The sequence below is a fragment of the Amphiura filiformis genome, chromosome 19, assembly GCF_039555335.1.
Source record: "Amphiura filiformis chromosome 19, Afil_fr2py, whole genome shotgun sequence".
NCBI classification, from domain to species: Eukaryota; Metazoa; Echinodermata; class Ophiuroidea; order Amphilepidida; family Amphiuridae; genus Amphiura; species Amphiura filiformis.
In genome coordinates this window covers 9,681,999-9,697,033 of record NC_092646.1, presented here as the reverse complement: position 1 = coordinate 9,697,033, position 15,035 = coordinate 9,681,999, and the positions used below count along the sequence as shown (strand labels likewise).

The 15,035-nt window shown below is 36.9% G+C and overlaps 1 protein-coding gene across 1 annotated transcript in view; it reads left to right on the top strand.

The window, feature by feature from the left end:
- Nucleotides 1–14,583, top strand: part of LOC140140895 (uncharacterized) — a 33,220-nt gene extending 18,637 nt beyond the window's left edge. Inside the window, exon 2 of the mRNA XM_072162647.1 lies at nt 13,472–14,583. Within this exon, the coding sequence (XP_072018748.1) occupies nt 13,472–14,468 (997 nt within the window). The 3' untranslated portion in view covers nt 14,469–14,583. The remainder of the gene's footprint in view (nt 1–13,471) is intronic.
- Nucleotides 14,584–15,035: the final 452 nt, after the last annotated feature.

Genomic DNA, 15,035 nt, shown 5'->3' with positions numbered 1-15,035 from the left:
ATACCAGTTAGCATCCACACTGCCTGCTCCTGTAGACAGTATAACTGAACACGGTGTACAGGGGATGGCACATAAGAAGGTGCCCATGTGGCGCTCGCCTTCACCATCAAACTGGGGATCTGTATCCTGTACCCCAGAATGATATTACAGTCGGTAATCGCCCCTGGGATTCGGCGCTCTACCCTATACTAAGGACAAAACCCATTGTCCTAGACAAAACCTGATGTTAAACATCCTACCAAGCCAACTAGTTTGACTCACCTATCCTTGCTAACTGGTTTGCGAAATGAAAAAAATTATAGCAAGAAAAGATTATAGAAAGAGTGAAAGGTGAAAGGTAGAGATGAGTAGGTTGGGAGCACCCCACATAGATGAATCTATGAGGGAAAAATCCAGCTTTTGTACCTAATGGTACAGGTGAATAAGTGGTGAATATGAGAATTTATTTGCAGAAATCGTATATCAATGGCTAATAGCAGAGGACAGCTTAAGATATTTTTCTCGGATCTCCTGGCAAATATTTGTGTGGGTCAAGTAGTTGCCAAATTAATCCAAACACACACGTATATAAGACCACCGCTTACACAAACGAGGACGTACAAAGTAAAACAAAAAATGTACAGGTAGCGGCGGCGCCAGGGGGCATGGGGATGTCCCCCGTCATAACTCTTACCCCCCTCCTCCGTTTCCAATTCCAAATCCAAAATTACGAAAATGTCCACTTTTTGCGAAAAGAAAATCCTGGCGCCGCCACTGTGTACAGGAAATGTTTTCTTACGGTCATTTGAAGCCAAACTAATGAGGTGAAATGAAAGAAAACCCACTTACTATCTAAGTTGCTTTACTATGTTAAGTTGTTAATTAGTGTTCTATGGGGATTTTATGACTTAAATTTAAATCTTGCTCTATTATCCTAAAAACACACTGAAATTAGCTGAAATCTTGTGTGATAGGCTTAATATACTCTTAATATATTTGTTTGTTGTTGTATTAATTTAGTTCTGTAAGGGGATGGTCAATGCTGGCCTTATTGGCCTTTCGATCATCTCCTCCATAATTGTCTTGTTTTATTTTTATGATGTTGAATTTCTTTGTATTTTGTTGTTTTTTATTATGGAAATAAAGATTCATTCATTCATTCATTCATTGAATCCAATTAGGTGTAAGTTAAAACATTGCAAATATCCCAAAAACCGGGTTTAATAACGACGACGGTCGTCGGTCGTCATTGGTTTATTCCTGCTTCATTGGTGACTCCATTAGTATTAGTGTCATCTCAATACAATTTCATTGTACACCATTTAGCCATATGAAGCAATATAATTGTCATTCAAAACGATTAATAAAATGCAGTTACCTAAACCCCAAAATTTCTGCCCAATACCTGAAGATCAGTCCTATTCTACAGCGTCCTACAAACTGCCACTGACAGTAACCAATATTGAATCGTTTCAAGACTAGTCACGTATTGAACTTCTATCAAGAATCGCTCTGTGTAGCTCTGTGTATTCAAATACAGTAACAACAAAATATACTTCAGGCTTTTATAATTTGTTCTTTTAGTGTACTTAGCCACGAATATTGGTTTGGATTAGCAGTTGAACCACTTCACGGAAAACGCTAAACATGCTCAATTGAAGCGAAACATATAGTAGATGACAGTCTGGCTAATACACACGCACTTTCTCTCCTGGCCTTTCATTTTATGCTCTAATAGCCGATTCTTGCAAACAGTATGCTCTCATTTCCATGCTGCTCCTGTGGCAAAGTGTTTAAGGCATCTCGTGAACCCGATGGCCTGGATACACTTTATATTTACTTGTCCCCTTTATTGTTTGCGATGGCGAACCTGGTGAAAAATTATATTTATCGCAGACACTGTCTTTTAACCTAAGAAACTTATGTTTTTGAATCAGTCTTCTAACAAAGCGAGTATCTGCTATAGCAATAAACACAGGGTATTTTATTGGGTACTACAATTGTGTAAAAGTAGAAAGTCGAGAAATATTGAGGGCGTCGCTGCGAGCAGATCACACATTATTGCTTTAAATACCATATTGATGAGAATACTGTTGTTGCCGGGATGTTTTGGAAGGAATCAAGCATGTCAATTTTGGATACTGCCAGAGTCTGGTTCATTGAAATCCTCGAATGAGTACTTGCTAAAACATGTACAAATACCTTATTCCTCTCCTTGGTTGGCTTTAATAAAAGAGATTACATCGTATTCAGGTCGAAAGCACTTCAAATATCTTTAGTATAACTATCATAGTCGTGTTTGCATATGATATTGTAACGCTCATGCATGATGAAACGACCATATCCAGGACATGAGATTCGACAGACACTCGTCTAAGTCAGTCAGTGTGACTGCCGGAGAGGCCTTAAAATATTGAAGAGCGATTTCAGGTAAATATTGGATAGAGTTGGCAAAGGTCAAAAAATAGACTTGGCTTTTTCCTTTCCTTTTAATATTTACTTGCTGACAAGGTAGTTATTTGCTTGTTGTCATGTGGGGGCACGGTGGCACAGCGGTACGGGCTCTGCCTCGTAATCGGAGGACTGCGTGTTCGAGCCCCGGCGGTTCCATCGTGTTGTGCACTTGGGCAAGGCGCTTTACCTCACTTGCACCCAGGAGTGAAATGGGGGAGCGCCGTACAAAGGTATGGGTATGGGTATATATTTCTTAATTTATATTGTTTTCATTAGTCAGTTTCAGGCCGAAAAATATACCTTATTTTAATCAGCTTATTACAGCAATACACAACACAGTTTTTCAGATTCAACTGTTACATGATAAAGACTCATTTTTACATTATGAAGAAAAGTTGATTGAAAATCATCTTTATGTCTGTTTTATACCTGGCAAAACTACAAGTTTGCAAACCGTGATTTGTCTAATGCTACATAAAACTAAAGTCTACTATCTTAATACTAATTATGGCGTGTCCGTCCGTCCGTCCGTCCGTCCTCTGTCCGAGCGCTATCGCGTGCGAGTGGCTCACTAACGCGTGCTCGCGGTGCGTATCGCGTGCTCGCGGTGCGCTATCGCGTAGTGCGCAGTGCGCTATCGCGTAGTGCGCGGAGTACTGACGGGCGCAGTGCAAGCATCGGAAAGCATTGCAGTGTGGTTAATCGTGCAGGTGCATCTCATCGGATCAATAGGCCTATTTTCAACATATTTCAATACGGCCTATTAGGCCTACAGCAGAACATGACTATTTCCGGGGTGCAATATTTTTTTACGTTGTTAACATTTGAATAGGAGAAACGTACCCTAACCCTAACCTATTACCCGTTATATTCGGCCTGATTGCGTTCACATTTATCCCGATTGATGTTATTACTTTAGCATGTTTTGTAACGTCCTACATCCAGATACTAATTTAGGGGTATTGGGTTCCTCATATGTGGTAGCAGGACAGGGCTTGGAAGAGGCGAACAATCGAGAGACGTATATACCATAGTACATGTAGTTTAAAAGGTCAGGGCATGTAGGCCTATATGGGTAACGGGTGTTGGGTAATTAGAGAGAGTCTTATCACGAGAACCACCCAACCCGAGAACCGCGAAATCTAGTTATATATAAAAATGTATATAATTACAGGTACAAAGGGTCTTGGAAGTTAACAAATGTCTACATGAGCTATGTGGCCCCGGTATGTGGCAATCCAAAATTATTTATCCTCACTCAAAACCTTTAAAAAGGAGGTAGTGTTGAATGACCGCTTGTATGTTATTTTCTACGTCTAACTCAGCCTATTTTCATAATAAATTGCATTTTTTGGCAAATGTTAACTGTGTTTAATGCAAGAGGACTCCGTCTCCAATAGCTGCCTGTATCTTAGACGTGCATAATATCAAATGCATCATATCAATTGGGTGGCCCAGTATAAAAACGGCCCATGGCACATTTTTGAAAAAAAAGAGGGCGCTGTTGAAAAATGTCAACGGTCACCAAAGGTCATCCATACAAACATAACACATCATGAATGTAACTCGGGAATGTTGTCAATTTAATCTTTTAAGCATCAAATTTCTTATGTATTTTATTGAACATTCGTACATTTACAGTGCTGATTTCTCCCAATGACGAAAAATGTGCCATGGGCCGTTTTTATACTGGGCCACTCATTATTTGTAAACGCTTTTTAGCAAAATTATATTTTATTGGATTTACAACCGTATGACAAAACAGGCGAAAATATTAACTTTTTGCACACGAAAAGAATTCACCATTGCTCATTTTTTTTACTTTAAAACCCATATCATTTTAAACAGATTTACTAGTACACATTTGCTTTGCTATAAACATTGAATTGCGTTATCTGTTGACATAATGAAAAAAGTGTTTTTAGGGGGACTAGCCAAAATGTTAGCTTTCGTTCGATATAAAAAGATCTTCCGATTGGATGAAGGGAACACTTGAGGTTTTGATAAAAATCAATCACAGATGCGTATTTTCCACTAGATCTCACACAGCTCTTATGATGCTATGCACTCAACCGTGTAGTACAAACACAGACTGCGTAGAGGTTCGACTCGCTGTGCTTGGAAATATCTGTGTACTCGGGTGTATCGAGGTGGAAACTGTGCGAAGATGCATTTATAAAAATCCGGTTTTGCAGCCAAACCTTTTCATATGCAATTTTCAAGGGCAGCTATTGTCGATAAGGCGTTCTTGGTTTAACTGTTCGTCGTGTTATAATTTGAGATAATTAGCCTACTCATGTACAAACTTTGTGTGTGTATAAAAGGCAGGAATGGGCAGGTGTATATTTTGCTATAGGCTCATTTCATTTTTTGTGTTCAATATAAGTTTTAAAAGCCAGTATGGAAGTAGGTCAGTTTGGTATTATGTATATATAAAAATCACCTATACATTTTACAAGATTTGGATAAAAATGATATTCGATAAGGAAATAGATTTGTGAGCGTGATATAATACAGGAGCTGGGCGTTTGATAAATCATCTCAATTTTGCATTATTTTAAATCAAATATACGACGGATTAACTATAGTTCATCGGCTATCGCATATAGTACAGGCTCTGGAGGGGAGTTCGTGTACATGACTCTTTTAAAAATGTACTTTTCATTTTCATGTTATATTACATAGGCAAGACCTTAAAAATGTTTGGGTAAGAAATTCAGATCAAGTCCAACTAAAGATGACGTCTAAAAGTGTGTTTTAATGGAAATCGCCATTTTTATTTGCACTTGATCTGAATTTCTTACCCAAACTTTTTTTGAAGGTCCTTGCATATATAACATGAAAATCCAAAGTAAATTTCTAAAAGAGTCATGTACACTAACTCACCCCAGAGCTTAGAGTAATAATATATATTTCCACGTTTTGTTAAATTCTACAAAATACTATAATGTGACAGGTAATGCATTTTGCCCAACAGGCTATCAGTACGATTATTTGTAATGTGCATTAATCTGAATTATCAGGCATCCAGTGACATGTGATGCATATTTGATGACGAATTGTTTTATATATTGGTTGTATCCCTCGCCTCTCAACACTATACGGCCCAGGTTCGATTCCCCGTAGCGCCGTAATTGCGGTGGAGCGCCGTTCTGTGCCGGTCCTTGCAAGTATTTCTGGGTACTCCGGTTTACTTCCTGCATTCTAAAATCTTCCCATATCCTTCTTCTGTGCTTCACAGCCTAGTAGTCTGGATTGATACCACTTAGTGCACATCAGTATTCTCCTTCCTCATCATCTCTTTCTTCATATGTTGCTCTTTTTACTTTCTCAATTTCTACATTCATCAGCCAAAAATTGCATGAACAGTGCCTGGATCTATAGGTTAAATACGCTTGTGCGCGTAATTGTTATAAAATTGGATTTGTAATGTAGATTGATGTGTATTCAATGTTTTTGCCCATTAGTAATACATAGCAGCATATAGTCTAATTTCTGTATTCTGTATCACTGTATTGGGTAAATCACTAATTGCCCATACATTCAATAATTGCTCATCCTTAACTCCAACATCATCAGATCATTCAGATGTATGTCAAATTAATGTTCAATTCAATCATTGTAATTGATACTATGTAATAAATTTCATCAAATGTAGCAGATTGCACAATGTGATCACCATTAATCATTGTCTCAGAGTCTTTGTAAACAGTGAAATATGTCATAATACGTTTGCCACGAATTCAATTTATTATGTTTGAACAAATTAAGAAAGACTTCATTAGGTGATTAGGTGTAGATTCGTTGTACTCACTCACTGCAATTAAAAGAAAGTAATCAATCATATTTATACAAGATAATAAAGTCTTCCTCATTAGAATTGTATTCACTAAACACTCTTTAAAACAACAATAAAAATATAGCTATCATCACGAAACAGCAAAACAAAACAAAATTGATCAAACAGAACCAAATAACAGATTAAACGCGAACATTCGATGGTCTTTTTAAGGTATGAAAACAAAAAAATGTAGACATCAATGACCATAACAACAACCACAATTAAATGTCAACATTATCAGTAACACGTACTTTGTAACACGGAAATAGTTTTTTAATGTATCAAATCAATTATGTACAGAATAGATGTCGAAATAAGATGCCGTGGTATATTTAGAGATCATGATGAATCGTACTATACAATATAATCGACGGCACCGTCATCAACAAACCACAACCCCACTACCTTCCACGTAAATACCATCACCACTATCATCATCATGTCATGCCATCATCACCTAAATAGAGAATTGTGTTAAACTAAAATTTAGGAAATTGTATTTTGCATCACTTGTTACACCTGTAACAGACTATTAACCTAATCACCCAACACAATTTCTCTTATGCATTCATTATTTCCTGAAGCCAAGATAAAACCCGTTATTAGTGTACAATTACGATCAACATCTTTTAGTAGGTGAGAGAGAGGATGGACAATCAATGCAATGGTGATTAATTGCCTTCTCGTTTCTCCTCGTCACCCTACAGGGTGGTTTGAAAGTATGTTTGGATATTCTAGTAAGCTTTAGATTATTGGATATTTATACACACTAGTAAAAGTGATTAGTACGATAATTCAACACATCTGCACATAAATACATATACCTGGTTAATAGCATTGGACTGTTTCAGATCATTTCTTTGCGGATCCTCTGCCAAATATCTGTGTTGGCCAGACAAGTAATTACCAAATTCACAAAGCAATTCAAACACACGTTCGAGCCAGAAAGAGAAATTCAACGCACACACAATATTGACACCACAAATACCACCATGCGCATCTACAAACCCGGGCTACAATTTTAACCCTACAAACCTCCACATACGCACTTAATCACAGATAGCCCTTGGGAACAATCTGAGCTAACAAACAGAGGGAGTACGGTGGGGACGGTGACCGAAAGATCAGATGTGAAAATCCATCATGCACACAAATCAGAGTTTTATGCTGAAATGTAATAGCAAGAATATCCACAATGGGCAAAGTAGACTACGGAGAAGTATACACCCCCCTCTATCACACACACCCTACCTCTACCACCCTTACCATCCCCACCTAAGCACACACCCCATCCGCACGCAAAACATTAATATGATAAAGAATGCACACAAACAGCAATTTTGAGAAAAATGATAATTTTGCCTGAAGATATACTAAACCATACAACGATGAAACTATAGTAGCCTTTTCTTGCATGCATTCCCCCGAAAAACTATACTTAAACATGATAAAATGCATGTCATATTTATGATTACATTGCCTTCCGGTTAAAACCCTATGTATAGACTGTGTTTGATAGCTTCTTTTTGCCTTTACAACTGACAGCTATGATAGTGGTCGGCCATCATCGATTGGTTTTAAAGCAAATCCCACGTACCTATAACATACGCTCATTTAAAATATCTCTTTTCAATGATATAGCTCGTGATTTTACAATGTAAATATCTTTTAACAAAATAAGGTAATTTTTGATCAAATTGACCAAATGAATTGATAATTACATGTATTGAAACATTGCGATTTGCATTTATTGATATTTTTGGCTTAAAATAAGTGATCCTATTGAAAACCTCATTCTCATTTGCCCTATCAAAAGTGACATTTTAGGCATTAAAACCTCATACTGATTTTTTTCATAACCTCAGTGCAACTTTAAGATAGTATGAACAAAACAGTTGAAGCCTTATCTTCCTATGGTGGCGTACCAAAACTAGTGTACTGATCTATCATTAATTCCTTTTATTTTCAACAAAATAAAAAGAATATAACACCAAAAGTATTTAAAAAAAACACAATATGGCAGGACTATTTTAACGTGCCTCCTGGCACGTTTGTGCAGTTATATTAAAAATCCGTGCAGTGAGATTTACAAATCCGTGCTGAAAATATTTCTATCCATTCAAGTTTCAAACTGTCAAATGACCAGGAAATGTTCTTCCGCGAAATAAAATCAAGTCAAAAATCCTACGTAAAATGATATTTAGTATAGTTTTCCTCTCAATAAACAATATTGTTTTTTATTCAACCAAAAATTGCCTCCTTATAACGCCTCTGGTATATGGCTAAAATGTTTTGGTGACGCCACCAGTTGCTCCGAGTACCGATCAGGGAATTCAAGACTATCCCCTCGACCCCTCCCACACCCCCACTCCGATGCAGGCACTGCGACAAAAGTAACTACACTTCTCAACATGCAGTGGCTTTTTCCGACTAAAATAGCCCTTGAAATATGGAGATGAGACAGAAGGCAAATTTCTAGAAAAGTGTCGCACCACCTTACGAAACACGTACACACTGTCACACACACCCCACATCCACACAACAACAACAAGACACGACGATATGCGGAAGCCTAACAAAGGATACAAAATAATATCTATATACTATTCATTTTATTGTGATACGCTTTTACTTCTACTAACCAAAATAAACTACTGGAACTCAAAACTTGTTGTTTTGTTGATGGTGATAGGCATCCATGTAGGATATAAAATCCATCTGAAAAAAATCGGACCACTCTCCTTTAATAACGGTATGACAGCTAAACTCGGTCGTCATCGATTTATTCCTGCTTCTTGGTGACTCCATTAGCATCTTGCCATCTCAATCCATTTCCGCTATCGTATTAATTCGTGGGATTTGAGATGGGACGGCTTGTAAATTGAAGTGAAATTAGCCCTACATAAAGGAGACGATGTATGGGAAAAGTCTGTTTTTGAAAAGAGTTCAGATTTATATGTTTTCATAAATTTAATGATTTCCTTACTTGTTATGACAAAACATTTAGATATGTGTACTATTTTTTACCCTATTTTACCCTCGGCGAGTCAGTGACGCAAACGCGTGGAGTCAGTGACGTCAACGCGTGCAGGCAGCTATTTCTCGCGCGCATTTAAGTGGCGTCTTTTAAACGCGCGTGTGTGTATGTACATCAACGCTTTTGGCAACGCTCGCGATTTCAAGCTGCACCCGATGAAATACCCAATGACGTCACTAACTCGCCGAGAGTAAAAAGACTGTCGAAGTTGAATTGTTCAACTAAAAACTTTGCGCATATTTGTCCTGATAAAGTTATTTGAGAATACTCAAGCAACTTGAAAACAAGAATTCTTGAAAAAAAATTGACGCGGGGGTGTAACATTTCGATCAGAAGATTCTTTAAAATCCCCTGCATATTTTGACCAATTTCACAATATCCAGAGCATTTTAAGTTCTGAATCTCGTACAGTATTGTCATGTGCCCCATTTGCACAGCAAAGATGTCAATCATAATTTGATAAAATGTTGAACCATACAAGCTAGTATATAATAGCGTTTAAATTCTGTCGACAATTTAGCGCCAAGTGACTGCATAAATTGATATTTCTATTGAAATGTAATAATGTTTGATGCCTAGGGACTTAACCCAGGGAACTTTAACAAATTCGCCAGCGAAGATTTAAAAATCTTCGCTGTCGAATTTGTGGCTATTCCAGTTGAAATCCATACACTCCCTATAGAAGACATGAACTTAATCTCCCACACATGGAATGTAGATTTCAAATGGAGTCACCTACTCAGGTAACCACATTTGAAATTCACACTCCCTGTGTAGAAGATTGAACCCATGTCTTCCAATAGGGGTGTATGGATTTCAACCGGGATGGCCTATTCTAGTGCTCACTGGCTGAATTATTAAAATAATTAGTTCAAAATTTAAACATGTTAAGAGGTAATATGTCTGGCGAATGAAATCAGGTCAATACAAACATTACATTGTTGGAGAGATACGATCAAAGTTAATACAATTTTTGTAACCAGATAACCTTGCAGAGCATACGATATTAAAGGTTAAGCTTAAATTCTAAAATACATTAAGGGCTGGGGTATGAACGTTTGGACAGTATTTATTTTGGGACACTAGAGCACATCAGACATATCGAATTGCATTCTGAATACGAAGCATGTCATTCTGATATCAAATAATTTTGATTTTTTGAAATTCGCAATTTAATACACATTTTATGGCAAATTTAAAAATTGATATTTTTGATATTTAACAGTACTTGAAGTAAATTTTATAAATCTGATGATTTATACTTAAAGTGTATGTAGGTGGGATGAAAAGCCGACGATCAATTGAAAATTTTGACCTTTCGTATTGAAGATATGATTTTTTTCCCAAAACACCAAAAAAAAAATTGGTCTTTTGGGAAAAAAAAAATCCATATCTTCAATATGAAAGGTCAAAATTTTCAATTGACCGTCGGCTTTTCCTCCCTGCTATATACACTTTAAGAATATATCATTAGATTTATATAATTTACTTCGAGGACTGTTATATATCAAAATTTGAAAAATATCAAATTTTTATAATTTGTCATAAAATTTGTATTATATTGTGATTTTCAAAAATGAAAATTATTTGATATCAGAAAGACATGCTTCGTATTCAGAATGCAATTCGATAGGTCTGAGGTGCTCTCATGTCCCACAAAAAATACTGTCGAAACGCAATAAACGCACATTTTAGATCCCTTAACCTCAAATGCTGATAATTTTCAACAACCCGTAATCACGAAGCTTTGCTCAATCATCGCGATCTATAGGATACATTCAGCAGCACCATTTTCTCGCTGCTGAAAACATGGCAGTACACATAACTATGCGAAATAGATTCTTATGACAGGGAGATATCAGAAGACAAAGTTTTAAAATGTCTGGAACAATCAGACCAAATTACAACATTACAATATTATTATGTTTTGATGAATCAAAGTGTGTGAAAATATTGGATCCAAAACATAATAATCATAATGATAGAATTGGATGCTTTACGCTCTATTGTTCTCGCAATGAGTTTTTAAAATATTGGCACGTCTCGTCCAATATTTTTAAAACTTATAGCTCGACCAATAAATATCAATCAATCCAATTTTATATCAAACATGCCTACTACTATACAATCATCCGTATTGGGAGATTTTTAATCAAATTTCCATGATAGCTTATGAACAGCACATTCAGTAATCATCGTAATGCTTAAATTCTAAAGTACATTTAACTTTTGCAATTTGGAATAATGGCTTAATCATGAAGCTATACTCAATAATACATTAAGGGTAGACGAGGTATTGTTGGTCGAAGCAAACAATATCGACTTCCATTATCTAAATCAATATATTATTGAAAAATAACACTTTGATGTTTTGTAAAAGTTCATTCTACAAATCAGATACTTTGAAAACTTGCTTGATTTATTGTTGTTAATGAGTTATGTACGTTTTACAAAAGTGTTGTTGTTTCAGCCCTCTTTACAGCATAAACCACAGGACCTAAAAAAGTATGCCTGTGATATTTGAATATTCTTCTACACACTCGCTATGAAATGATCAATGCAATTCTAGCCAAAGCTCGCTACCATTCGCATGATGATGTGAACTACCAAATCGCAACAGTTTCAAATAGTTGCTAACCTAAAACCGATACATTTCTGGACTGGAAACAACATGCCTCTAAAACTAATGTTGTTACCGTATAACTTTAAAAATTATCGTATCAAAATATCATTAAGTAGATCTTTTTTGACACGTGTATGGGTGACGGGTGTAGGTCATTCTGATGAAGTGAACATCAAACAGGATCCAATGATACAATTTTACAGGCTTGCATTAACAACGAATAGGAGCATTATTTTCACTGAACTATAGGAGTCGCTTTAATCAAATCATGCAAGTGAACACTATTCAAAACAATTACCTGCATGTGAATGCTCTTGTCTACTTTGTAAAAGGCGCTTTATATGTTAAAATATCATTGTGTACGTATGTTTATGTTTAAGCTTAGTTGCTTTGTGCGATGCATGCATTAAACCTATAGGAAAACTTTCATTCACCATGCAGGATAGTGGCTTGTTTTATACATTACGTTGCCCTGGCCTTAAAACATTTGCATTTCACTTCATAACTTGAGTTACCCCTGAGGTACTCACTGAGTTGACCCCTAGAAACAGGTTGTCATAAAAGCCGGATGCATGCAGTACACAATCCATTGTATCAATGAGTTATATCACAGTCACGATTGTTTCGAGATAGTGATATAGCTGGAGGCAATACATGGCCCAAATGGGTAATGAAATACATATTTGCAGTCACATTATTGTTCCGAGGTAGTGATAGCTGGAGGCAGTACATGACCGACATGGATCAATGAGCCACATCGTATTCATGATTGTTCCGAGGTAGTGAAGCCGGAGCGACGTTCGGTTCAGTTGCATTCAGTTGTCAAATGTTGACAGTCTTAATATAATGGGGTATGCGACAGGCACTGTTTAAAAATGACTCATTACCATTATTTTGCCCTACATAGATCCCTTTTACCAATGCCGAGAACCAATATCTCCCGAGGTTCCATCTGGCCAGGAAATAAAGATCCTGGATGATATCAGTTTTCCTGTGATATTATTTTTTCGGAAGCCACGGTATTATAAGGGAACTATCTAGTGAGGATAGCTGTAAAGACAGTGACCATGGTGACATTTTACAATTTCTTTTAAGGGGTACTACACCCTCAATGAATTAGATTATTTTTTGCATTTTTCTCAAAAACTAATAACACACTGGTAACAAAAGTTATGTATATTATAGGGCAAGGAATCCAATTACTGAACTTACGATAGAAAATGAGGTACCGCTAGGATGTACCTCATTTCCTATCATATTTACTGAACCGCTTGTCTTGAGTCACTGAAATTTCAGTGTAGTAATTGGATTCCTTGCCCCAATAATATACATAACTTTTGTTACTAGTGTGTTATTGATTTTTGAGAAAAATGCAAAAATAGTCATAAATTTACCACAGGGGTGTAGTACCCCCTTAAAACACTTATTCCCTGTGAACCAGGGATATATTACCCTGTATATATAGCTGCTTCAAGACATTCACGTATCAATGTGACAACTGTCTTTTTTTTCTTCTCTTCACTGTTTCTCATTTCAGAAGATCTTCAAGTATGGACAATGTCACGTTGATCATCCATAACTCAATCACTACCACCCAAGGGCATTATGACCTGATTCCAGAGAAATCTAGATCCTGGATTGCGGCACTATATTATGCTATGATATTCATTGTCGGTATTCCTGGTAATGCTCTCATTATACGCGTTTATACTCAACGAAAATTCAAAAGCAGCACACATGTTCTCATTCTCGGCCTAGCTGTTGTTGACATCACCGTGTGTGTATTTAGACCTCTGATGCTCTACTATAGATACTTTGCTGATGAAGGCTTTAGTAATGCTCGAAACATCCTAGGGTTTATTGAGTTCATCGCGGTAGGTTTATCGGCTTTCCTCACTTCTGCTATTGCGTTTGATCGCTACGATGCCGCGTGTCATCCGCATGAGAGGATCATGACGCGACAGAAAGCTTCTTACGTCATCGTTATTGGAATTATATTCTCTGTTCTGATAAACTGCTTATATATAGTAGAACATTACATCGATATCAATGCCTACATTTCATCTATAAAAAACTTCATAATCATATTATTGTATGTTCTGAGTCTACTTTCTACAACATTTTTCTATTCCTGTGTGTATAAAGTAGTGAAGAAATCGTCAAGTGCTAAGACAAAGTGGAAGAAAGTTTTGACTAACCAGTGTATACGTGCATTACAAGCCGCAGCGACAGCAGAACATGAGCGCCATCAAAATCCGACTTTAGCCAGGCAAAATGGTCAGAGCAATTTGATTCAAGAAACGCCAAGTAACGATCCGCCAACAAACCACTTACGTGTGAATTGTCCTTTGGAACTTGTTCGACTTTCGTCTAGATCAAGATCAAATGAAACCCTTACAACATCAACGCCAGAGAGTCGTTCACCGATCCAGCCGAAGAAACCCATTCCAGTAGCTATTGAGAGTCATTCTCCAGATCATAATAGTGATGATCGACAGAGATCTTCCCGTTCAGATTTCCACTTAATCGAGTAGGTGCTCGCGAACCAAATACTACTAGAGATGAGCGTAACGATGTATCGCCTAAAAGATCTCCTGATCGTAACGCCATATCATCTCCAGTACGTAATTCACCGATAATGATCAAATTCAGCGCAGGTAACGCCCACGACAAGCGCTTTCATAGCAAAGTAACCCGGATGTTACTGATAGCCGCCATTGTTTTCTTTCTAAGCTGGTTACCATTTTTCTTCATGAGTATGACTGGATTGATAATGAAATTCACGAATTCAAAATATGCGTCAATAATCATGATGAAGACGAAGACAGCATTTGAGACGTTGTTCATCAACAATATGGTAAATCCGTGGATTTATAGTATCGCAAATGAAAAATTTAGACAAGAGTGTAAAAGTGTTATAAGGAAATTATTTTGTGATTCCCGTGTGTGTAAAAGGTGCTGCCGACAAAACAAAGGACTTTAGATAACGGCCAGTATAATAAACACAACACAAAATAATTTACACTCCATGTGAAAGATTAAGGGCATGTATTCCACAGGGAATCTACACCAGGCACAAAAACAAACTCGTCAGTTATACT